The 26,217-nt window shown below is 36.1% G+C and overlaps 2 protein-coding genes and 1 long non-coding RNA gene across 3 annotated transcripts in view; 1 reads left to right on the forward strand and 2 right to left on the reverse strand.

The window, feature by feature from the left end:
* Positions 1–990: 990 nt before the first annotated feature.
* Positions 991–26,217, forward strand: part of LOC138310401 (titin homolog) — a 76,946-nt gene continuing 51,719 nt past the window's right edge. The window contains 5 exon segments of the mRNA XM_069251613.1: positions 991–1,353; positions 11,660–11,759; positions 11,762–11,883; positions 12,618–12,727; positions 21,127–21,261. Coding sequence (XP_069107714.1) covers positions 1,226–1,353; positions 11,660–11,759; positions 11,762–11,883; positions 12,618–12,727; positions 21,127–21,261 — 595 coding nt within the window. The 5' untranslated portion in view covers positions 991–1,225.
* On the reverse strand, positions 6,211–7,495 carry LOC138310413 (uncharacterized). The gene is made up of 2 exons (XR_011206424.1): positions 7,200–7,495; positions 6,211–6,305 (listed from the first exon to the last, which is right to left on the reverse strand). It is a non-coding gene; the product is annotated as an uncharacterized lncRNA (long non-coding RNA).
* LOC138310402 (uncharacterized) lies at positions 7,502–9,709 on the reverse strand. Its single transcript, XM_069251614.1, has one exon. The coding sequence runs from the start codon at positions 9,253–9,255 to the stop codon at positions 7,672–7,674; it is 1,584 nt and encodes a 527-aa protein (XP_069107715.1). The 5' UTR covers positions 9,256–9,709; the 3' UTR covers positions 7,502–7,671.

Consider the following 26,217-nt stretch of genomic DNA (forward strand, 5'->3'; position numbering starts at 1 on the left):
TGTTGTGATCGTGAATGACCTTGGATGTGAAACGTTTCAATGACATGACTTTAAATGATACTGGATGTGAAATGTTTCACTGGCATGACCTTGCATTGAGTGACCTTGGGTGTGAAATGTTTTACTTGCATGACCTTGAATGACTTTGGATGTGAAATGTTTTACTGGTATGACCTTGAATGACCTTTGATGTGAAATGTTTTACTTGCATGGCGTTAAATGACCCTGGATGTGAATTGTTTAACTTGCATGACCTTGAATGACCTTGGATGTGAAATGTATTACTGACATGACCTTGAATGACCTTGGATGTGAAATGTATTACTGGCATGACCTTGAATGACCCTGGATGTGAGATGTTTAAGTGATGTGACCTTGAATAACCTTAAAGGTAAAATATTTCACTGGCATGATCTTGAATGACCCTGGATGTGAAATGTTTAACTCTGGTGTGACCTTGAATCATCTTGGATGTGAAATGTTTAACTGATGTGACCTTGAATGACCCTGAATGTGAAATGTTTAACTCTGGTGTGACCTTGAATCATCTTAGATGTGAAATGTTTAACTGATGTGACCTTGAATGACCTTGGATGTGAAATGTTTAACTGATGTGACCTTGAATTACCCTAGAGGTGAAATATTTTACTGATATGACCTTGAATGACCTTGGGTATGAAATATTTACATTCAGTATAGGAGAGACACTGTAAACTGTGGAAACTATTCACCATAGTAAGTGATATAGGTGAACTTTGTCTCAACAATACCTCCAACTACAACAATAGATGACATCACAGCCATGTTTTAAAGACTTAATTATTTTAACAGTGCTTAGTTTCAAAGATAACTTTAAATTTCACACTATTTATTTTTTGTTTTGTAGACTGTTGACCAGCTTCATACTTTAAATTCACACTATTTATTTGTATTTTGTAGACTGTTGGCTAACTTTATACTTTAAATTCACACTATTTATTTTATAGGCTTTAGATCAGCTGATCTCTGGAGCGACTCTAACCTGACCCAGTTATCATAATTGATGAGGTTACTGCACTTACAAATCAATATACTACAGAATTAATCCACGGAGACCATGGAACGGCGGACATCATTGTGTTATCAAGATTTTAATGAAGATCAACTTAGCGACAAGATAAACATGAAATAATGTTATAGTCAGCTGGTAATTTAAGTGTTAACTAGAGACGGTCTGAGAATTAAAATGTTGACTGATAAGGGTATCGCACGGAAAATGAACTTGGAGCATCTGAGTGCTACGGAATGTGAGAAAATCTTACAAGTTCTCCAGAAAGATTTTGAGCTGAGACAGAAGGAAAAGTCACGGCTAGAGTAAGTCCATTTTATTTATTTCACCTATAATATAATAATACAAATAATACAATGATAATTTAAAGTGAGGAATTGTGGCTTCCACATCATTAGGGCTCTGCATCGCAGGTAGTTTATATCACGATGCTCGCCTGTCCTTCCATCTGTCTGTCTGTCCATCTGTCTGTCCGTCGGTCTGTTCATCCACAGTTGTTTCTAGAGATTTCCTCAAAAAACCAATATGCCATTTGTTATGAAATTGCACATTGTTATAGCTAGTATGTACTATGTAGACGTACAATATTGGAGTTTGAATTTCCCTAAGAAATTCCGAGATGGCTGCAACAACCCCAAAAGGGGTGAATGGACATACAACAACATAGTGGATTTCATTCACCATCACAATTCCTATGTTTTCCTATGTATAGGTGTTTGTAGTACTGTAAGGCACAATGGTGTCACGTCCGGATTCTCTTGTCAATATAACGAGTCTGAGTCGTAGTCACAGTCTACTATACCCTTGAAGATGTACGTAGGACACTATGTCAGCTGGTACCAAATACCAGGAATAGCTGTAGAGGTTCTGTACCCCGAAGCTTGTCAATACAGCCCGAGTAAGGAGCTCAGTTATCTCCCCTTTATATAAGCTTTCTCAGCTAGCAATAGGTCAATATTTGGTAGAATGAGGTTCTATGTGTCTCAATAGTCCCTCATTTTATAAACTCCATGCAGGAACAACCAGTAACTCCAATATAAATGACAAATGTTGATTATTGATAAAACAGCAATAAAATAACAAGTTACATTTACAGAATACTCTCACATTCTTATTATCACTCCATAACTATGATTACAGAATATACAATGGGTCAATCCTAATTGATTACAGAATATACAACAGGTCAATCCTAATTGATTACAGAATATACAACAGGTCAATCCTAATTGATTACAGAATATACAACAGGTCAATCCTAATTGATTACAGAATATACAACAGGTCAATCCTAATTGATTACAGAATATACAACAGGTCAATCCTAATTGATTACAGAATATACAACAGGTCAATCCTAATTGATTACAGAATATACAACAGGTCAATCCTAATTGATTACAGAATATACAACAGGTCAATCCTAATTGATTACAGAATATACAACAGGTCAATCCTAATTGATTACAGAATATACAACAGATCAATCCTAATTGATTACAGAATATACAACAGATCAATCCTAATTGATTACAGATTATACAACAGGTCAATCCTAATTGATTACAGAATATACAACAGGTCAATCCTAATTGATTACAGAATATACAACAGGTCAATCCTAATTGATTACAGAATATACAACAGGTCAATCCTAATTGATTACAGAATATACAACAGGTCAATCCTAATTGATTACAGAATATACAACAGATCAATCCTAATTGATTACAGAATATACAACAGGTCAATCCTAATTGATTACAGAATATACAACAGGTCAATCCTAATTGATTACAGAATATACAACAGGTCAATCCTAATTGATTACAGAATATACAATAGATCAATCCTAATTGATTACAGAATATACAACAGATCAATCCTAATTGATTACAGATTATACAACAGGTCAATCCTAATTGATTACAGAATATACAACAGGTCAATCCTAATTGATTACAGAATATACAACAGGTCAATCCTAATTGATTACAGATTATACAACAGGTCAATCCTAATTGATTACAGAATATACAACAGGTCAATCCTAATTGATTACAGATTATACAACAGGTCAATCCTAATTGATTACAGAATATACAACAGGTCAATCCTAATTGATTACAGATTATACAACAGGTCAATCCTAATTGATTACAGATTATACAACAGGTCAATCCTAATTGATTACAGAATATACAACAGGTCAATCCTAATTGATTACAGAATATACAACAGGTCAATCCTAATTGATTACAGAATATACAACAGGTCAATCCTAATTGATTACAGAATATACAACAGGTCAATCCTAATTGATTACAGATTATACAACAGGTCAATCCTAATTGATTACAGATTATACAACAGGTCAATCCTAATTGATTACAGAATATACAACAGGTCAATCCTAATTGATTACAGAATATACAACAGGTCAATCCTAATTGAATACAGAATATACAACAGATCAATCCTAATTGATTACAGAATATACAACAGATCAATCCTAATTGATTACAGAATATACAACAGGTCAATCCTAATTGATTACAGAATATACAACAGGTCAATCCTAATTGATTACAGAATATACAACAGGTCAATCCTAATTGATTACAGAATATACAACAGGTCAATCCTAATTGATTACAGAATATACAACAGGTCAATCCTAATTGATTACAGATTATACAACAGGTCAATCCTAATTGATTACAGAATATACAACAGGTCAATCCTAATTGATTACAGAATATACAACAGGTCAATCCTAATTGATTACAGAATATACAACAGGTCAATCCTAATTGATTACAGAATATACAACAGATCAATCCTAATTGATTACAGAATATACAACAGGTCAATCCTAATTGATTACAGATTATACAACAGATCAATCCTAATTGATTACAGAATATACAACAGGTCAATCCTAATTGATTACAGAATATACAACAGGTCAATCCTAATTGATTACAGAATATACAACAGGTCAATCCTAATTGATTACAGATTATACAACAGATCAATCCTAATTGATTACAGATTATACAACAGGTCAATCCTAATTGATTACAGAATATACAACAGGTCAATCCTAATTGATTACAGAATATACAACAGGTCAATCCTAATTGATTACAGATTATACAACAGATCAATCCTAATTGATTACAGAATATACAACAGGTCAATCCTAATTGATTACAGAATATACAACAGGTCAATCCTAATTGATTACAGAATATACAACAGATCAATCCTAATTGATTACAGAATATACAACAGGTCAATCCTAATTGATTACAGATTATACAACAGATCAATCCTAATTGATTACAGAATATACAAACAGATCAATCCTAATTGATTACAGATTATACAACAGGTCAATCCTAATTGATTACAGAATATACAACAGATCAATCCTAATTGATTACAGAATATACAACAGGTCAATCCTAATTGATTACAGATTATACAACAGGTCAATCCTAATTGATTACAGAATATACAACAGGTCAATCCTAATTGATTACAGAATATACAACAGGTCAATCCTAATTGATTACAGAATATACAACAGGTCAATCCTAATTGATTACAGAATATACAACAGGTCCCTAATTGATTACAGAATATACAACAGGTCAATCCTAATTGATACAGATTATACAACAATCCTAATTGATTACAGAATATACAGACAGTGGTGATGACGCTGACTGTCCACCATACAAACAATGTAATAACGCCACGCCCCAAATGAATGTAAACAGACAGTGGTGATGACGCTGACTGTCCACCATACAAACAATGTAATAACGCCACGCCCCAAATGAATGTAAACAGACAGTGGTGATGACGCCGACTGTCCACCATACAAACAATGTAATAACGCCACGCCCCAAATGAATGTAAACAGACAGTGGTGATGACGCCGACTGTCCACCATACAAACAATGTAATAAAGCCACGCCCCAAATGAATGTAAATAAACAGTGGTGATGACGCCCACTGCCGACCGACACTCCTAAGATCTAAATTATTCCAAATATACAGTAAATAGCATGGAATTAATGACCACAAGTTACTTATTGAATGCATCTAAAAAGAAGAAACATTTCCAATATTGACCACGGTGATACAGAACCTGTGTGTTCCAGATCAGATCTAATGCCATACTGATCTGCGGCGCTGATGCCCGCCTTTTTTAGCCTTCGATCGTATCCCCATCTCTGCCCCCTTTTACCAAATAAGGAATAACGTACCCCAAAACTTATCCCCAGCTCCGCCTCCTTTTACCATATAAGGAACAACATATCCCAAACTCTGCCCCCTTTTACCATATAAGGATCAACGTATCCCAAACTCTGCCCCCTTTTACCATATAAGGATCAACGTATCCCAAACCAGAGCACATCGATTCCCCAACATAGTATGAGTATGTTTCTACTGTACAATATAGTTCTAACAAGTACCTTCCTAATTAAATGTTACATCCTCATCAGAAACACCATTTCAATATTAGTTATAATTATTGATATAATGAATTTCTTAATATAGATATATATGTCACTGGTTCATTCGCTCCTGCCGCTTCCGAGAGTTGACGGAGGGAACGAGATGAACGCTGTGCAAACCTTTGCCTAATACGCTGCTATTAAACCTTTAACAAAAGAAACATTGGAATTGTTTCTGACAATGTATAAATATAATCTAAGCTAATTTGAACTACTATATTATTCGCCGTAATTAGCACCCCTCCTCCAATAAACGCCCCTCCCCTTTTCTGGAGAAGCATTTGAAAATGTATAAACATCCCATGGATTTAACGACGTTTTATAACATATATGTGATGCCTCTAACATCAAAATTGTATCCATATCACATGCATTTACAATCCCACCCTGCTGTACTGTAGTAGTTTTATCACAGCTATCACACCCTGCTGTACTGTAGTAGTTTTATCACAGCTATCACACCCTGCTGTACTGTAGTAGTTTTATCACAGCTATCACACCCTGCTGTACTGTAGTAGTTTTATCACAGCTATCACACCCTGCTGTACTGTAGTAGTTTTATCACAGCTCACACCCTGCTGTACTGTAGTAGTTTTATCACAGCTATCACACCCTGCTGTACTGTAGTAGTTTTATCACAGCTATCACACCCTGCTGTACTGTAGTAGTTTTATCACAGCTATCACACCCTGCTGTACTGTAGTAGTTTATCACAGCTATCACACCTGCTGTACTGTAGTAGTTTTATCACAGCTATCACACCCTGCTGTACTGTAGTAGTTTTATCACAGCTATCACACCCTGCTGTACTGTAGTAGTTTTATCACAGCTATCACACCCTGCTGTACTGTAGTAGTTTTATCACAGCTATCACACCCTGCTGTACTGTAGTAGTTTTATCACAGCTATCACACCCTGCTGTACTGTAGTAGTTTTATCACAGCTATCACACCCTGCTGTACTGTAGTAGTTTTATCACAGCTATCACACCCTGCTGTACTGTAGTAGTTTTATCACAGCTATCACACCCTGCTGTACTGTAGTAGTTTTATCACAGCTATCACACCCTGCTGTACTGTAGTAGTTTTATCACAGCTATCACACCCTGCTGTACTGTAGTAGTTTTATCACAGCTATCACACCCTGCTGTACTGTAGTAGTTTTATCACAGCTATCACACCCTGCTGTACTGTAGTAGTTTTATCACAGCTATCACACCCTGCTGTACTGTAGTAGTTTTATCACAGCTATCACACCCTGCTGTACTGTAGTAGTTTTATTACAGCTATCACACCCTGCTGTACTGTAGTAGTTTTATCACAGCTATCACAGTACTATCACAGCTATCACACCCTGCTGTACTGTAGTAGTTTTATCACAGCTATCACACCCTGCTGTACTGTAGTAGTTTTATCACAGCTATCACACCCTGCTGTACTGTAGTAGTTTTATCACAGCTATCACACCCTGCTGTACTGTAGTAGTTATCACAGCTATCACACCCTGCTGTACGTAGTAGTTTTATCACAGCTATCACACCCTGCTGTACTGTAGTAGTTTTATCACAGCTATCACACCCTGCTGTACTGTAGTAGTTTTATAGTTTAAAGCTATCACACCCTGCTGTACTGTAGTAGTTTTATCACAGCTATCACACCCTGCTGTACTGTAGTAGTTTTATCACACCCTGCTGTACTGTAGTAGTTTTATCACAGCTATCACACCCTGCTGTACTGTAGTAGTTTTATCACAGCTATCACACCCTGCTGTACTGTAGTAGTTTTATCACAGCTATCACACCCTGCTGTACTGTAGTAGTTTTATCACAGCTATCACACCCTGCTGTACAGTAGTAGTTTTATCGCGGATATCACACCCTGCCGTACTGTAGTAGTTTTATCATAGCTATCACACACCCCTGCTGTACTGTAGTAGTTTTATCACAGCTATCACACCTGCTGTACTGTAGTAGTTTTATCACAGCTATCACACCCTGCTGTACAGTAGTAGTTTTATCACAGCTATCACACCCTGCTGTACAGTAGTAGTTTTATCGCGGATATCACACCCTGCTGTACTGTAGTAGTTTGATCACATCTTGTAGTATTGTAACATCTTCACACAGTGTACAAAGCACCCAACCATTAACCAAAGTAAATCATCTCTACCCACACCTACAGCCCCTACCCTGTCTCTGTCTGTGTGTAGGATCCTGAGTCCTTTACTGTCTTTACTCAGTAAGACAACATTTTTGTTGTACCTGTCCCCTATGATGAGGCTCCCCTGACTATCATACACTATACCCCGGGGGTGAAATGGTTCACCTCCTGTTTGTGGTGATTGTTTACATGTACTGGGGATGTCACCTCTGTATACAAACAGTTTCTGGAAGTCAGTATCCATGACAACAACATGTTTGTTTCCATCACCACCATCACGTTTATCACTGTGATCAATCACTGCGACATTGTTAGTGACAGGACACTCTGTGATCCTCTGTGGTGTACACACTAATGGTTTCCCAGTCCCTGCTGCCATTGTAGTGAGTACCATCTGACCTTGTGTGGTATATTTGGAGACGTTTCCTGACATGCCCACAATGACATGGTTCTTTGCTGTAATACATATGCTGTAAGGACGTGTTTTAGTTGTGAATTGTTGAGTTAACTGTCCTGATACCAGCTCCAGGATGCTGTTTTGTTTATCACAGGCCCACAATCTGTATGTAGTTGGTGATAGACTGATGTCAGTGATCCCAGCCTTGTGTGTGACCTTCTGTATCACTGTGCCCTTCCTGTCCAGGAGAGTTAATGTTTTACTGTACCTGGTCCAGGCCTGGTCATCAGTGGTAGGACATATAGAGCCAATGACACATGGAGGCCTCCACTCCTCCACCACCTTGGTCTCTGTCAGTAGTGTTTTCCTGGTCACTGCTTTCTTACCTTTATCCTCTGACTGTTGTTGTGATGAGTGTTGTTGCTGAACGTCTGATAACGATACTGACCGTTTCTGGTCAGTGGATGTATGACTTTGGCCTGAGGTGGTGACCTTTCCTAAGGCTTGTTTCAGGTGATGTTTAGGAGTATTGTTTGGGTTGAAGCTGACTGTACCTAAGACAGGGTTAAGAGGAATATGTATTTGGGAATCTATTGCACATTTATAGTCATATATTTCTATGTGAGAGCCCTGTTGAAGTGCTCTCTTACATTTCTGCATTTGTTGTGCAAGTTGTTTGTGGCACATCTCCAGTTCTTGTTTGTATTTCTGTATGAGTTTGATGTTGTCGTGTTTCATGTTTTGATATGTTGTGAGTGTTTCGTCTCTTAGCTTGTCAAGGTCTTTTTTTAATTTTTCTGTTTGCATTTTTACCTGATTTGATAATTTCTCAAACATGCTGTCGTTGTCTTTGAGGAGTGTATCAGTAGAGGTGATGTATTTCCCGATCTGTACCAGATCGTTTTTTTCTGTTCTGTCAATAAAGTTTCTTATGTCTTGTTTCTTCTGAGGAGTAACTTCACTAAGCTCACACACTGGATGGATTTTATGAATGGTTGAAATGCATTTAGGACAAATTGGTTCTTGACATTTTTCACAATAAAAATCTAGTTGTCTCCCGTTGTGATGGTTACAGGTTGTCTGTCCTTCCGGACGAACTGGTACGTTTGCTGTTGCCATCTCGATGAAGATTGAATGTTTATTCAACTTCTGAAGATCTTTGATTATATAAGATAAAAAAGTTCAGTTCTCAATCAACGTTTTAACTTAAGGTACAAGAAAATAACTACCTGATAGTCACTGCATTCACTGATGACACACACAGGGTACCTGGGATTAAATCAAGTTGGTCTTCCCCAGAATCTAAATGATAGTCAATGTTGTTCAGATTTCTCTTCCACCGAAATTTACAGCCAACCATGAATTTACTTCCTTCTTCTCATGCTGGCAGATTAATTGTCACTTTCTCAGTTTCTGATGAAAATATCCATTTAAGATAAAATTCAGTCTCTGTAATTATATTCAAAATTGTACATTAAATGAAATTTTTGTGTGTCCACACAGTATCAGACCATCCTTGTCATTGGTTACTAATGTAAACAAATGTTTAACAACCAAAATGTCTGTCTATTGAGGCCTGGTGATATCTGATATTATTACTTTCTTGTCTGGTTTGACAGACGTATGTAGTAGAGGTCAATTTTGATCATCTTTACAAGCCGTGATATTTAAATACCTACAGTTCACATGGGGTGTATTGTCTGTTGGGTATGTGTATTAGGTAATAAGTATTGTTTGTTATACCTGTAATGTACATGGAAAAATACATGATATTTTGATTCTTTGTATATCTACGTATAAATGAAGTCTTTTAAAATCCATGTAGTGTAATATTTTTGTCTGGTACATGTACATGTATTGATGTTGTAAATATCAAAGACAAAAAAAATTAAATAATTCTTTACAAATTAAATGTATTTCAAGAAGGAAACGTTTATTGTAAAAGAAAATATTTTTTACCAAATATTTTAGAAATTGTGAAAATATTGGAACCAGGTCAAAAATGTTAGAGAGAAATCCCTATAGATGTGTAATTTGTTGTGAACCGTGGATTGGATGACGTCACCAATATGCGTGGACGCAGTAACGTGGCGCTCGCGAAGCGCTCTCTGTCTTTCCAACTCCTAAACTATACACACGTGTTTACCACTGTGAGTAAACTTGTTAAATATAACATGCATTGTTTATTATTATTGCTGTTATAGATGCTATGTAACTGTAAATAAACATATATGTATCGTTGTAAACCACGGTTTACAATAAATTCTATTGACAGACTACAATTGCAATAGTATTCTGAAGTCTATTAAATTCTGTTCAATGAATTGGCAGGTCATTTCGTAAATCTAGTGCAGTGTCAGGTGTAGAGTTACTTCCCTTTACCTGCAAGTGTCACTAACATCCCAAACACAAAGACAATCGTGATCGAGAACAATGTCTGTGTTGGCTTTTTGATTGAATATCATGGGAAAAGTGATATTTTATCGTGACTGTTAGTCTGTTACTCTATCAATCCTCTGTGAGTACACCCAAGCTACAGAAAAATATCTGACTAATGAAACTATTGATAGCTTGGTATACTATCGGCGAATGTTATCGACCCTGTTGAATTTGCCATGGACTGATCGAGTTGAGAGGCATACACTCACAATATATCGAAAGTCTAATGTATTGTTACACCTTTATGGTGTTATGATGAAATCATGGTGGGATCAGATGGTGTTAGGGTGAAATCATGGTGGGATCGGATGTTTTTAGGGTTAAATCATGGTGGGATCGGATGGTATCATGGTGGGATCGGATGGTGTTAGGGTGAAATTGTGGTGGGATCAGATGGTGTTAGGGTGAAATTGTGGTGGGATCCGATGATGTTAGGATGAAATCATGGTGGGATCGGATGGTGTTACGGTGGAATTGTGGTGGGATCAGATGGTGTTAGGGTGAAATCGTGGTGAGATCAGATGATGATTTGGTAAAATTGTGGTGGCATTGAATGATGTTAGGGTGAAATTGTGGTGGTATATAGATGGTGTTTAGGGTTGGATCAATGGTGTTTGGGTAAAATCATGATGGGAGATTAGTGGAATCCTACACTTTTTCTTCCCCTTTTTTTCCTACACTTTTTCTCCCTTTTTTATGTTCTAGTAGTACCTTTTGCTATTTTTAGGTTTTCATTTTTTACACTTTTTCCCGTTACCATGGAAACATTGCTGAAAATATCATGGTAAATGGTAAATGTTACTTTGCAAAACTCCACCTATCTTTGTGTATATAGTCTAATATAAATTGTCAAGGCTGTATACCTGATTCAACAATTGCAGCCCCGCTCTACTTGAATTATACTCCATCTTTCTTTAGCTCAACTTCCTTTTTCTTGTTTTTTTTTTCCCATACACATAAGTCTCCACAATCAAACTTACTTCAGATTTGATATCTCCATTGGCGGGGGATTTGAATGACTATGTCCTTGTTGTTTCTGTAAAATAACCTTTGAATATCATTTTCCCTATTTTTATTTTCTTAGGAAAATTGAAGAAGACTTGAAGGAGGAGGACACTAAAATAGAAGTCCTTGCCAAAAAGACCAAGCTCAACGAGAATGTTTGTATCCGATGCTGCCAGAGACGTTTGGACTCATCTTCAATCGGAAACAAACGTGTACTCAATGTCACCTAAACATCTGTAAATCGTGCTGCTCCCGTGACCTGGAGAAGGGAGGATTCGTCTGTAACGTGTGTGTTAAAGAACAGTAAGTCTGAAACTTTAGTTTTTCCTTTACGTCAATTGCAAAATAAGTTATAAAAACATGAGGAGTCTTAGAGTCAGAAAATTCGGGAAAAAAATTCTGTCAAAATCAGGCAAGTGGACCCTTGACCTTTTCATGTCTGTGCTACGGGTCAATACTCATCTGTCTTGGTGAAAAAAGAGAGTGGCTTATAACCACCTTATCATCAATAAGTCTTCTAGCTGTTCTACAAGAACTCTCAGAGGGATCTTGAAGTCCACCATTGTTCTACAAGAACTCTCAGAGGGACCTTGAAGTCCACCATTGTTCTACAAGAACTCTCAGAGGGACCTTGAAGTCCACCATTGTTCTACAAGAACTCTCAGAGGGACCTTGAAGTCCACCATTGTATGATCGATGCCACTTATTCTACCTACTCCTGCTTTCCCTCTCACTTTAAAAAATTGATTAATTTTAGAAAACTACAATTTAAGCTAGTCTCCATAGCAGAAACAAATTTCAAATGTCAAAATAACTTTTAACCAACTGTCAGCAATATTGTTTTCCAATTGATCCAGAAATACAATGTGCAATGTACACAGACTGGGACCAAGAAGAACCTATAGATTTAGTTTAAAGAAGAACCCTCCAGTAGTTTCTGATAAGTAGTGATAACAAACTTCTGTTTTAAAATCCAAAATGGCTGCCTGTCAGCCATGTTTTTTTCATTATTGTTAATTTGTTTGTTTCTGTTTCAGTGAGCTGAAGTTGAAGTCCTGTGACTGGTTCTATAACAATGTCAGCCGACGGTTCAAGCGTTTTGGGAGTGCCAAAGTGGTTCGGACGTTATACAAACAGCGAGGAGATTGTAAGTCACGACGATTTCACTGTAAGTCGATTTATAATTTCAGGTTCTGGCATGTGTCATGTGTATACTGCTGGCATCGTATATAGCCCTGGCATCGTGTATATAGCCCTGGCATCGTGTATATAGCCCTGGCATCGTGTATATAGCCCTGGCATCGTGTGTATAGCCCTGGCATCGTGTGTATAGCCCTGGCATCGTGTGTATAGCCCTTGCATCGTGTGTATAGCCGTTGCATCGTGTTGTTGTCCTGCATGGAAGATGACCTTGACCTTTAACCTTGGCCTATTGTGGTGTCCATTTACTGACTGTCAACCAATTTATTTTCATGGCAATTAACTTTTATTTTAGGTTTCATATCTGTCATTCTCTTTTCCACAGAAATTTTTAATTTCGAAATTTTCATTTAGAAACGCTCTACCCAAAAATTACATGATTCTCATAATAATTATTGCATGCGAAACTAAAAACTACTTCTGGTAAGGAATCTGGGAAAAAAACAAAGTATGGAAAGAGTTAATCACACTGCCTGAGTACCGCATCTGACTTTACATTTTACATTGCATATTATCCAACATTTACTTCCACATTGATTGAGTACATGTGCGAGTGTTAGCACAGCTAGGATGTGGTTTAAAATACCGTCTTCTTTACCCTGCCATATTATAGGTTTGTGAGACAAAGCAAAATTAATTTTAATTGATGTATGGCGAGCTTATCAAATTCCAGGTTGAAATTTCATGGTTTTTTTTCCTAAATTTAAAAAGCATTCTTGCAAGAATATCCTTCCTATCCTTAATTTAATTCTCATAATTCTAATAACTGCTCACTACCCAATTTTTACCATATTTACATATAGTTTAGTCAAATATTAACCTTAGATTCAGTAATATTGGTATTCAAACCTGGGTTCAATGCATGTTATAATACCTAGCTGTTATTAGTTTACCATCGCATGTATCCATATTTTCCTTTATGTAGAATTGTCTTTTAATGTGGGGCTGCGGTGGCCGAGTGGTTAAGTTGTCCAGATATATTACCACAAGCCCTCCACCTTTGGGATGCGAGTTCGAATCCCATGTGGGAAAGTTGCCAGGTACTGACTGCTGGTCAGTGGTTTTTCTCGGTTACTCCGGCTTTCCTCCACCAACAAGCCTGGCACATCATTACATAACCCTGGCTGTTAATAGGACATTGAACTCATAAAACCGAAACCCGTTTCTACATATAGAGCTTTAGTTTGCCAGGTTGAACATTTAAAACTAAACAACTTAGGGTCTGGTGCCCAGTCTAGGGGAGATAATCTTTTGAAGAACTTTGCTGAAAGTCTTATCAGCAATTTAGGGTATGGTGGCCAGTCAAGGGGGAGATGCTGAGAAAGTCTTATCAACAACTTAGGGCCTGGTGGTCAGTCTAGGGGGAGATAATCTAGTGAAGAACTCTGCTGAGAAAGTCTTATCAACAACTTAGGGTCTAAGAAAGTCTTATCAACAATATAGGGTCTGTTGGCCAGTCAAGTGAGGTGTCTCAGAAATGATTTTTTGATACTTCCAGTAATTGACAACTCACCTGATTTTCCTGGGGTTGACCCATGTTTTAGATATTTATATATAACCTGATTAACCTGTCAGGTGATCAACCAAATTTTCATCGTCAGAGGATGTCAATTCACCATGTACTTCATTGTATTTTTAGGTCATCTGACCCAAAGGGTCAAGATGACCTATTGTCATCATGCACCGTCCGTTGTTGTGCGCCGTGCGCCGTCAGCTGTGCGTAAACTTTTCATTCAAACAACTTCTTCTCAATAACCGGAAGGCCCAGGGTACTCATATTTGGCCTGTAGGTTGCTGGGATGGAGGGCTACCAAGTTTGTTCGAATGACCTTGACCTTCATTCAAGGTCACAGGGGTCAAAAAGGCTAAAATCTTTAAACAACTTCTTCTCAAGAACCAGAAGGCCCAGGGTACTGATATTTGACCTGTAGGATGCTGGGATAAAGGGCTACCAAGTTTGTTCAAATAAATGACCTTGACCTTCATTCAAGGTCACAGGGGTCAAATAGGCTAAAATCCTTTAAACAACTTCTTTTGAATAACTAAGAGGCCTAGAGACCTGATATTAGGCCTCTGGCATGCTGGGATGAAGGGCTACCAATTTTGTTCAAATGAATGACCTGCTCCTTCATTCAAGGTCACAGGGGTCAAATAGGCTAAATTCTTTAAATGACTTCTTCTCAAGAACTAAATGGCCCAGGATACTCATATTGAGCTTACAGCATGCTGCGATGAAGGGCTACCAAGTTTGTTCGAATGAAGGACCTTGACCTCCATATAAGGTCACAGGGGTCAAATAGGCTAAAAACCTTTAAACACCTTCTTGTGAATAACTAAGAGGCCTAGAGACCTGATATTGGGCCTTTGACATACTTGGATGAAGGGCTATCAAATTTGTTCAAATGAATGGCCTTGATCTTCATTCAAGGTCATGGGGGTCAAAAAGGCGAACATCTTTAAACAACTTCTTTTCAAGACCGAGAAGGCACATGGTACTGATATTGGGCCTATAGCATGCTGGGATGAAGGGCTACCAAGTTTGTTCAAATGAATGACCTTGACCTTCATTCAAGGTCACGGGGGTCAAATAGGCTAAAATCTTTAAATGACTTCTTCTCAAGAACCAGAAGGCCCAGGGTACTGATATTGAGCATGTAGCATGCTTGGATGAAGGGCTATCAAGTTTATTCAAATGAATGACCTTGATCTTCATTTAAGTCACGGGCGGCAAATAGACTAAAATCTTTAAATGACTTCTTTTCAAGAACCAGAAAGGTACTGATATTGAGCATGTAGCATGCTGGGATGAAGGGCTACCAAGTTTGTTCAAATGAATTACCTTGACCTTCAATCAAGGTCACAGAGGTCAAATAGGCTAAAATCTTTAAACGACTATGTTGTATTGTACTAATAGTCAGATGACCGTTAAGGCCCATGGGCCTCTTGTTCATAATCTCACATGCATACCTACGTTTTAACTTCCATTTGAGAAGCATGTTGTAAGTCAGTAATTGTTCTGTATCACTCTGTTATCACTCTGAACTTAAAACACCCTCATTTTATAAATTCCTGAAATGTTGCTAAAAATACCATAATCCACGATAACCTAAATACAAGTTTAATCATCATATTGACTTCGCTGCAGTTTTTGTGTCGCTTACAATGCAGGGTCAAAATCCATCACTATTTGCAAGATCGAGTTACGGGACTCTAAAATCGTCAAAACAGATAAATCTATGGTTTCCGCTCGCTCAATAACTCAAGTATTTATTGTCCAATTTCAACCAAATTTGGTACTATTGCTTTATATTAATGAGGTCTCTGAGTGGTTTGATATGGGTCAAAAGTCATCGATATTTGCATGAGTTACGGGACTTGGTAACTTCACCTAATTATCAACAATATTTTCAAATATAAATAACTATTTTTTGTGATGCTGTGCAGGCGTCACATCCACTTCCGTGAAATTCTTGTATAGGTGTTTCTCTTGATATAGCACATATGAAACTATGAACGCATTCAACTATCAACGGAAATTTCTTCTGTGACATATATTCAATATCAGGACTAAATTGAAATCTTGAGTATCTATAAAACTCACTTGTATGTTGTTCTGATCACCATTAATATTGATTTTGTCAATCTAGTGAAACATTTGAACTCTTCATAAAATTTGGGGTCAGTTCTTACCACCAGTGTTTATCAGATAAGTAGGTGCTTATATTCGACACTTATCACGTTAACACGGACAAAAACAAACTTTATCAACAGAAAATTGGAGCACAGGAGAATAAATCAACAAAAATATAGGTTCACTTCCAACACTGCTGATTAGAAGTACAAAGTATTCCACATGATATTTACAACGCTCGTTCTTCTACTGGAATGTAAGTTGTATTCATTTTACATACAAAGATGTTTGTATGGCCATGTAGGTTGTGAACAAGCTATAAAAAGCAGGGATTTATATTCATTGAGAACACACACAATACATTTAAATGTCGGTTTTAACAGTGGTGGATTTTAATTGGAATTTCACTCTGTAAGCTGTATAATGCACCTATACTTGTTAAAAAGGTGTTGGATTCAAACCATGAATGTGGATTATTTAAAACTGCATGTTCTTGCTGTGGATGTCTTGTGGTAATATTTCTCTGATCACATATGATATATAGAAACTGGTGTCCATTTAATGAAGTCATTATAGGATGGAGATAATTGGAAAAATTCAATGTGATGATACACAGACAGACTTTGATATCAGTATTTGTGCCTAACTTCGGAGTGCAAAAAACTTTCCTATACATGTGCTATTTTCAGAGCACAACAACTGTCAAATGTGGTAAATTCAGAGTATACTGCTGCTGTCAAATGAGCTAACTTGAGAGTGAAAAAATTGTCAAATGTGCTAAACTAAGAGTACAACAAATGTTATATGTGCCTCATTTAGAGTACAACAACAGTCAAATGTGCTAATTAACTTGAGAATAAAAAACTGTCAAATGTGCTAAATTAAGAGTACAACAAATGTCATATGTGCTTCATTTAGAGTGCAACAAATGTCAAATGTGTTATGTGCTAACTTGAGAATAAAAAATTGTCAAATGTGCTAAATTAAGAGCACAACAACTGTCAAATGTGCTAACCTCAGATTACAACTGTCAAATGTGCTAACAGACTCCAGAATACAACAAATGTTTAATTGTACAACTTCAGAGTGATCTTTTAGTTCATTGTATCAAAATTTAGTGAAGGATGACACATTTCTAGTGAGAGATAGAGCAGGATAAATAAACAATGGATTCTCTAAGTTTAAATTTGATTTTGATAAGTTATCTCCTGTCAAAATCTGACACCATTCAAATTTAATGATACATTATATGCATCAATCTACATTCCTGAATATTTTACAGCGTCTTGTTGCATATTTGAGGTCATCAGAGATATCTTATTAATAATTACCTGTTGGCTAATAAGAAATAATTTTATATTGCATATTGATGAATTTTTTCCTCCAACATATTGAAGTCAGTGTCTGGCTTGTGATGAAGTCATGCATGAATATTAGAAATAATTTATAAGGTTCCGGATCACTGGTTCCGATGTGAAAGTTTAATAAGTGAAACAGTTAAGCTGTGAGTGCTATTGTCAGTGGCAGCTAGGATTCAAAATGTGATGGAGATTAATCGGCCATCTTGGAGATTTAGAAATGTGATGGAAATTGGCATTTTTGGAGTATTAGAAATAATCAGAAATGACCAGCTAGAAATTCTATGGAAATATTATTGAAATGGCCCAGTTGAGAGGATTCAAAATGTTCAGAATTAATCATCAGAGGATTGGAAATGTGATGGAAATGGCCTGATGGCAGAACTTAAAATTTTCTTAATTAGCCACCCGAGGTTTAGAAATGTGAGGGTGAGAATGATATGTGGTGGTTCAGTTTTCTGCCTTTGTGCCTCCGGATGAGAGGAGATTCAGTTTATGGAATGGATATAGTAACAGACTGGTGGAGGACTCTGGAATATTATGAAGCCATTAATGGCTTGAGTCGATATTTATCATATTCAGGACGATGTCTGATGGGAGTTTTTGTTATTAGAAGCCAACAAGTAACATTAGATAGGTTAACATAAGATAATAAACCAACATGAATATCGCAGAAATTTATCTGAGGTTCGAGGACATATTATACGAGATTGACCATCACTGTAAGTACATAGATAATGATTGACATTCTCACCTGTCTATAGAGGTAAAAATACCTGTCTATAGAGGTCACCTGTATATAGCAAACACCTGTCTATAGAGATCACCTGTATATATCAAACACCTGTCTATAGAGGACACCTGTATATAACAAACACCTGTCTATAGAGGACACCTGTATATAACAAACACCTGTCTATAGAGATCACCTGTATATAACAAACACCTGTCTATAGAGAACACCTGTATATAACAAACACCTGTCTATAGAGACCACCTGTATATAACAAACACCTGTCTATAGAGACCACCTGTATATAACAAACACCTGTCTATAGAGACCACCTGTATATAACAAACACCTGTCTATAGAGACCACCTGTATATAACAAACACCTGTCTATAGAGAACACCTGTATATAACAAACACCTGTCTATAGAGACACCTGTAAATAACAAACACCTATCTATAGAGGACACTGTATATAACAAACACCTGTCTATAGAGACCACCTGTATATAACAAACACCTGTCTATAGAGACCACCTGTATATAACAAACACCTGTCTATAGAGACCACCTGTATATAACAAACACCTGTCTATAGAGACCACCTGTATATAACAAACACCTGTCTATAGAGAACACCTGTATATAACAAACACCTGTCTATAGAGGACCACCTGTATATAACAAACACCTGTCTATAGAGACCACCTGTATATAACAAACACCTGTGTATAGAGGTCACCTGTATATAACAAACACCTGTCTATAGAGATCACCTGTATATAACAAACATCTGTCTATAGAAGACACCTGTATATAACAAACACCTGTCTATAGAGATCACCTGTATATAACAAACACCTGTCTATAGAAGACACCTGTATATAACAAACACCTGTCTATAGAGATCACCTGTATGTAACAAACACCTGTCTATAGAGGTCACCTGTATATAACAAACACCTGTCCAATGTGATCACACCCTATATATAAAAAAAATCATTTGATAATATATAACAAAAATATCTGTAGAGACCACTTTTTGTACCAAAATTTGACTGTCTATAGAGTTCATCTCTATACAAAAGATACCTGTCTATAGAGTACACCTTTCTATAAAAAGATACCTGTTTATAGAGTACACCTTTCTATAAAAGATACCTGTATTTAGAGTACACCTTTCTATAAAAGATACCTGTCTATAGAGTACACCTTTCTATAAAAGATACCTGTATTTAGAGTACACCTTTCTATAAAAGATACCTATCTATAGAGTACACCTTTCTATAAAAGATACCTGTCTATAGAGTACACCTTTCTATAAAAAGATTTACCTGTCTATAGAGTACACCTTTCTATAAAAGATACCTGTCTATAGAGTACACCTTTCTATAAAAGATACCTGTCTATAGAGTACACCTTTCTATAAAATATACCTGTCTATAGAGTACACCTTTCTATAAAAGATACCTGTCTATAGAGTACACCTTTCTATAAAAGATACCTGTCTATAGAGTACACCTTTCTATAAAAGATACCTGTCTATAGAGTACACCTTTCTATAAAAGATTTACCTGTCTATAGAGAACACCTGTATATAACAAACATTTTCTATAGTATAACAATCATTTGTCTATCCAGCTAAAGAAATATTCTGACTAGCATTAACCAGGGTTATACAGTGTACTTCAATAATTCAAACATAATAAATTCACTTATTAATTTCAGATAATTCTTGTTGATAAAATAACATTCACTTTCTTCTGTAAAATAATCTTATAAGTTATAAACCATAAGAAAAAAAACATTTTAAGTTATAATTTATGAAACCGACTCCCAGAGCGCCTACCACTTAAAGAAACAAGTTGGTGTATTTTGTCACAGAAACATTATGGTTTAGATTTTTAAAAAAAGCCTATGTTAGTCTGTCAATATTTTTTTTTTTATTTCAGCTTCAAATGAAAAGCAATTATGCAATGATTATGACAATTGTTCAGTTTTGCATCTTGCTAAATAAAGTGATGTTGGGGTTGTCTCCCTTTAGTTAAGTACTATTATTATTTTCTTGGTGTTGTATACTCATATTGTTTTATTTGTTTTATTGTTTACTAAGAAGTTTGTATACTCATGCATATCATATAATGATCAAAACGCAAAATGTTTTAATATCGGTATTACATAAAGTTGAATTTAAAAAAAACTTAATTAAATCACAGTGAAGCAATTATTGGCATATCCAAAAATCCTTTTGATGTGATTATGATACTGATAAAGTCGTGTTTTTGAAATTAATAAAAAATACAAAGTGAATGAAAGTAAAAAGTAGAGCAATTGTGATCCACGTTGAAACTTAAATCTATTTTGATGACTTATTGATGAAGATATTATGAAATATCCATAATGTTGTTTGTAGTTCAGTGGAATTCTTTAAGACGCTCGATAATCATTAATGTCCATTTTTTCGTTTAGCAGAAGATTCTAAATTATTAAAAATGTCTATGTTGTTGTTTGTTGTTTAACAGAAAGAAGACTCTAAATTATTGTAAATGTCTATATTGTTATTTGTTGTTTAACAGAAAGAAGACTCTGAATTATTGTAAATGTCTATATCGTTGTTTATTATACAGCGGACAATGAGAGCGACAGTGGATACGATCCCTCCCTGTACTCGTCCTTTAAGAGTGCCTCTCTCCAATCTGTGGTTCGACAGCGTCCCGCCCTGGCCGGTCTGTTTCCTGACAAAACGAAAGAGAACAACAACGGTGAGTAGGGCTGCCGCGATACGGCAGAAGCGTACCACGATATATTGCGATACACAACAACTGTATTGTGATATGTATTGCAATATTTTGACCTTAACATATGTGTTGTCTATTTTGTATATATTCCATAATAAAAACACCCATTACATTATACAAACATACAGTGCTATGTTATGTAGTTTTACATCGATTTGAACCATGTTGTTGAGTAACAAAAATGTTCAAATGTGTTCTTGTTTTAAAAAAATACGAGTCTGTTTGTGAAAACGCCAGGCTAACTGTTACAGACGATCGTAACCTAATAATGCAATAACTAAACATGATAGTGTCTGCAAATATTTACACTTTTGAACCTTAATGATGAACAAATTTACGTACAATTGTCCTGGCAAAATAAGCTTACGATCGTGATTAAACTTCAAAGGGCTGACCGGCTTGCAGTGTTGTTTTGACACGTGTAGGAAATCGAAAATGGCGGCGGACGATGAAGCCTGAAAAAGCTGGCAAAATCCCTGCAGCCATGTATTCACCGGGCCTTAAATGTGTTTAGAGAATTAGATATTCCGGTATTGTTAATTGACGGAGCGAATCAGCTTGATAATATTTCAGAATCTAGCCTAATGTCATATTGTTTATATTCAACGTCATACAAATGTTTGAATCATTTGAACATTATACACGTTAGTTACAAACATTTGACCGACATCTGAATCGAATGAAAACGAAAGGGATACCCACATGGCTTCATATTATCGGAAAGGAAAACAAATACAACTTGCTGGTTTTGTTTTAATGACAGGACGTTTTTAATTATATTAAATTAATGAAATTATGATGATACTAAGAAAATATATTGTAAAAAACCGGTACAGGTAAACTGTATCGCGGTACAATATTTTTTGTGTGGTGTATTGCAATACCCCAACAACGGTGAGTGTTTTTGTTTCTGTTATCTCTTCTCAAACGATACATGGAATCTGTGTCACCTCAAATGATACATGGAATCAGTGTCACTTAGATGCTTAATTCGATTGCCATGGTTCAGATAGTTATCTAATGGAAAATAATTAGGCAGGCCGAAATAGCAATAGGTCCATATCATAACACAAACCAAAGTTATTTTTACTGTAAATATCTATAATAATCAAAGTTATCAAATTTTAAAATTGTCAATGTAGAAATTCCCCAAAAGTATTCACATTCATATGGTATAATTGTCAAGGGTAATTAATATAGATATAAATTATAATTCATTGTTTGTAAGTGGAAAATACTGAATTATTTAATCAAATAAGTCTTAATTGATATCACCATTACATGATAACTCATTCACAGCTTTATTACAAGAAGACAGAATATAATGTGTAATCCAGGGGAGATAACCCTCGTTTATATTTGTGAAGTTTAAAACAAGGTCTAGCTGTGTTGGTAATATCTGTAGTTAATATGGCCAAGTTGATGAGAAAACTTACATACAGAAATATTCTTGCATGCCACTTTTGTGAAAAATGGAATTAGAAGGTGAAGTATTATCTCTATTTATTTTGAACTTTTCAGAAAGTTGATATCAATCTTTTTAAACCTGATTGATGATTTTGTAAATTATAGAGGTACTAAAATACCTTGAATTTTAAGATGCATGTTAATTAAGATGCAGGTGTTAAATCGATTACTGAAGTAGTAGCTCTAATGACTTTTAATGCATATGATTTAAAACTTGACAGGATAACATAACTTTACAGTGAAACCTATCTATAAAGGCCACCCAAGACACCAAGAAAAATGGTCTTTATAGCCAGGTGGAAAATTATGTCTTGAAATTAGTCATTTGCGACCCAAAGAAAGTGGTCTTATTAAGAAGGTGATCTTTATACAGAGGTGGTCACTAAGGCAGGTTTTACTGTATATATGTTATATTTTGATTTACTGTAAGTTGTTCATCTGTGATATATCTTGTATTGATACCTTTGTATGTATCTGTAGTAAATTAATAGTATATATATATTCTCAATATGAAAATTTGCGGTTGAAAAAAAGTATATTATTCCTAATTTGAGTGGACAGAAAATTATACAAAATGCCTCGATAATACCCAAGGACAAAGAATATGTTTGTAATTTTTCATTATTTCAAGTGGAATACACTTAAAATTAAAAACTAATACAACTGTTTGATATTACATATAGTATCTATATAGATAGATAAATCTGAATTAGATTTGGAATGAATAAATTTTATAATCAATTGGGTTCTTGTATTTAAAATTAAAGCCCTCTCTGAAGTGTATCGAGATGTTTATCAAGGTATCGTCCTGTTCAATGATGTTTCTGCCTGACTGATCCTAATATTAGTCACACCCTGGGATCCGCAACGCATTATTCTTGAGTTCGTAATACAAATATGATAATTGCAGCAGTTTTATCTGTATGCGTAATCTGTATCAGTATCTAGTGCTTAACAAAACAGGAGCAACTCAGAATTAGTATCCTGTAGAATAAGCTATATATTGCTTATATATTCAGTGGAATCCATTTTATTTCAAATTGTTTATATTGGAATACTGCTTAATTTAAAATGAACTATAATCCCTGTTCAAAATCTGGATTTGACTAGATTTCCCATTTTCCAAGGAGTTCTTAATTCAACATTTTCCTTATAATGCCACTTGCTAGGTGATTCAATGCCATACATATATTGTACAAGAATTAAAATGCTCCTGTTTGTTGCTTTTCTGCTGAATTGCTATAGTAATAATCATCAATGCATTGTTTTAAATAAAACCTCTTTACTCATGAAATTTTTCCATTTTTCGAGCCCAATCTCGATGATTTGCTGACAAAAATCTTCATTTGATGTGTTAGCACTGTTCAGCAATTCGAATTAGAGATGTAACCATTCTAAGACTATTAGCTTTTGATTGGGTTGATCACCGACACAACCTCTCATGATCAAAATTTATCTGTAGAGCATCCGGCTTGTGTTTGGAAGTTCTAAGTTCAAGTCCTGGTCTTGCTGTACAATTATCTGCCCCTGCTATGTTTGGTGCCATTGTGACCAAACCTTGTTTCAAGAGAGGAGATTATACTGACAGCAAGTGACTACCTGAGGCTGAAGATGGGCTGTTTAAAACATTGAGGCAAAGACTTACAAAGGGAGGGAAAAGTTTATGGTTCTTGATCAAGTTAATCACCAGCACTCAGAGGTCCTGGTTTTAAATACAGACTACAAAGGGACACCTGTTAACTGGATTGTGTATTAAATGAGGCAAAGTCTGAAAATTGAGGGAAAAGGTCTGAATCTTGTTAACTCGACTAGTAACCATGTGGCTCATTCCAGCTACCACCACAACTTTTATGATAGAGTTCAGTGCTTGACCAGAGTTTACTAAAAAAAAATCTTAAGCAAATGCTGTTTTAGCAAGATATCTAAAATCGCAATATTCAGTTGAGAATCTGGCTGATCAGAGGTCCTGGGTTCAAACTCTGGCAGTCCATTTTTCTACTCCTCATTTATTGATTTGGTGAAAGCCTGTGTGCATGCCCTGGTGTGAACTCTGAGTTTAAGTTAACACAATGGCTAGTGTTGAGATGTCTTGGGTTTGAAACCCTGATCTGGCGGCTTTTTTCTGCTCCTCTTATACTGAAAGCCTGGTGCATGCCCTGGGTGTGAACTTGAGTTTAAGTTTAACACCAATGGCTAGTGTGAGATGTCTTGGGTTTGAACCCTGATCTGTACGGTGCTTTTCTGCTCCTCCTTATAATGAAAGCCTGTGTGCATGCCCTGGTGTGAACTCTGAGTTTAAGTTAACACCAATGGCTAGTGTTGAGATGTCTTGGGTTTGAACCCTGATCTGGCGGTGCTTTTCTGCTCCTCTTATACTGAAAGCCTGTGTGCATGCCCTGGTGTGAACTCTGAGTTAGTTAACACCTACCAGTACACATTGATATATAGATGTTACAGGGCTGTTCCCCTCCTATATCGACAGGTAAATAGCACACACAAGTACAACTTTCCTACATGTTTTACAAAAATATTCATGTTTTCCTCGGCCGAAGCCCGTCTTACTCAGAGAAGATGTACATAGACACAAAGTCGTGGAACAGGAAATATTAGTTCGAGAGAAGAGCAAGTTAAATATCATTTATTGCAGCTTTTGTGTTGACAAAGAGGTATGTTAATTTATTAATGTATATTTGTCAATACACGTTCAAGGAGTATATATATATATATCTGTGTCCTACCTATATCTGGTAGATAAAAAGTGTATTTATAGAACTTTTTTGATATCGCGTCGTAGCTCTGTAGGTGTGTAAATGTCCTATATTCATGTGTTTTTTGTAGCTATGTTAATAACTGTAGCCCACTATGGGATGGAAGCTAGTTTGAAACCCACATGGGACATTTGCAGGTACAATGTTCTGGCCATAGGTCAGTGGTTTTTCTCTGGGTACTTTAGATTTTCTCTACCTTCTTTACCTGGAATGTCCATATATAACACTGGCTGTTGATACATTGTAACAGATATGTCACTGTGACAATGACATTTGGCCGGTATAGTCAGGTTTCCAGATTAACCAGGTATTAATTATTCTATATAGTCGGAATAGACATGACTTGCTAATTTTTGAGCAGTTCAGGATCAAATTGATCTTTTTATTATAAAGAGGCGGGACAAGGTGGTGGAGGGGGGCTTAAAGGTGTGGATGAGGGAGCTTATAATGGCAGGAGGGGGCTCATAAATCTGAGTGAGCTTAAAGAAGCTTGATTTGGCTTATAAATGGGGATCCTTTTAGGAACAGTAGGATTACAAGGACAATATGGGGATCAGGTATGCTTTTAGATGTGGATTAGGGAGCTTATAAATCAGGAAGAAGCTCTTAAGGCTGGGGGCTCTTACTAGTGGATAAGGGGCTTACACAGTTGCAAAGGACTTAAACCGATATGAGGGGGCTTATA

This window comes from Argopecten irradians, chromosome 16, assembly GCF_041381155.1.
Source record: "Argopecten irradians isolate NY chromosome 16, Ai_NY, whole genome shotgun sequence".
NCBI classification, from domain to species: domain Eukaryota; kingdom Metazoa; phylum Mollusca; class Bivalvia; order Pectinida; family Pectinidae; genus Argopecten; species Argopecten irradians.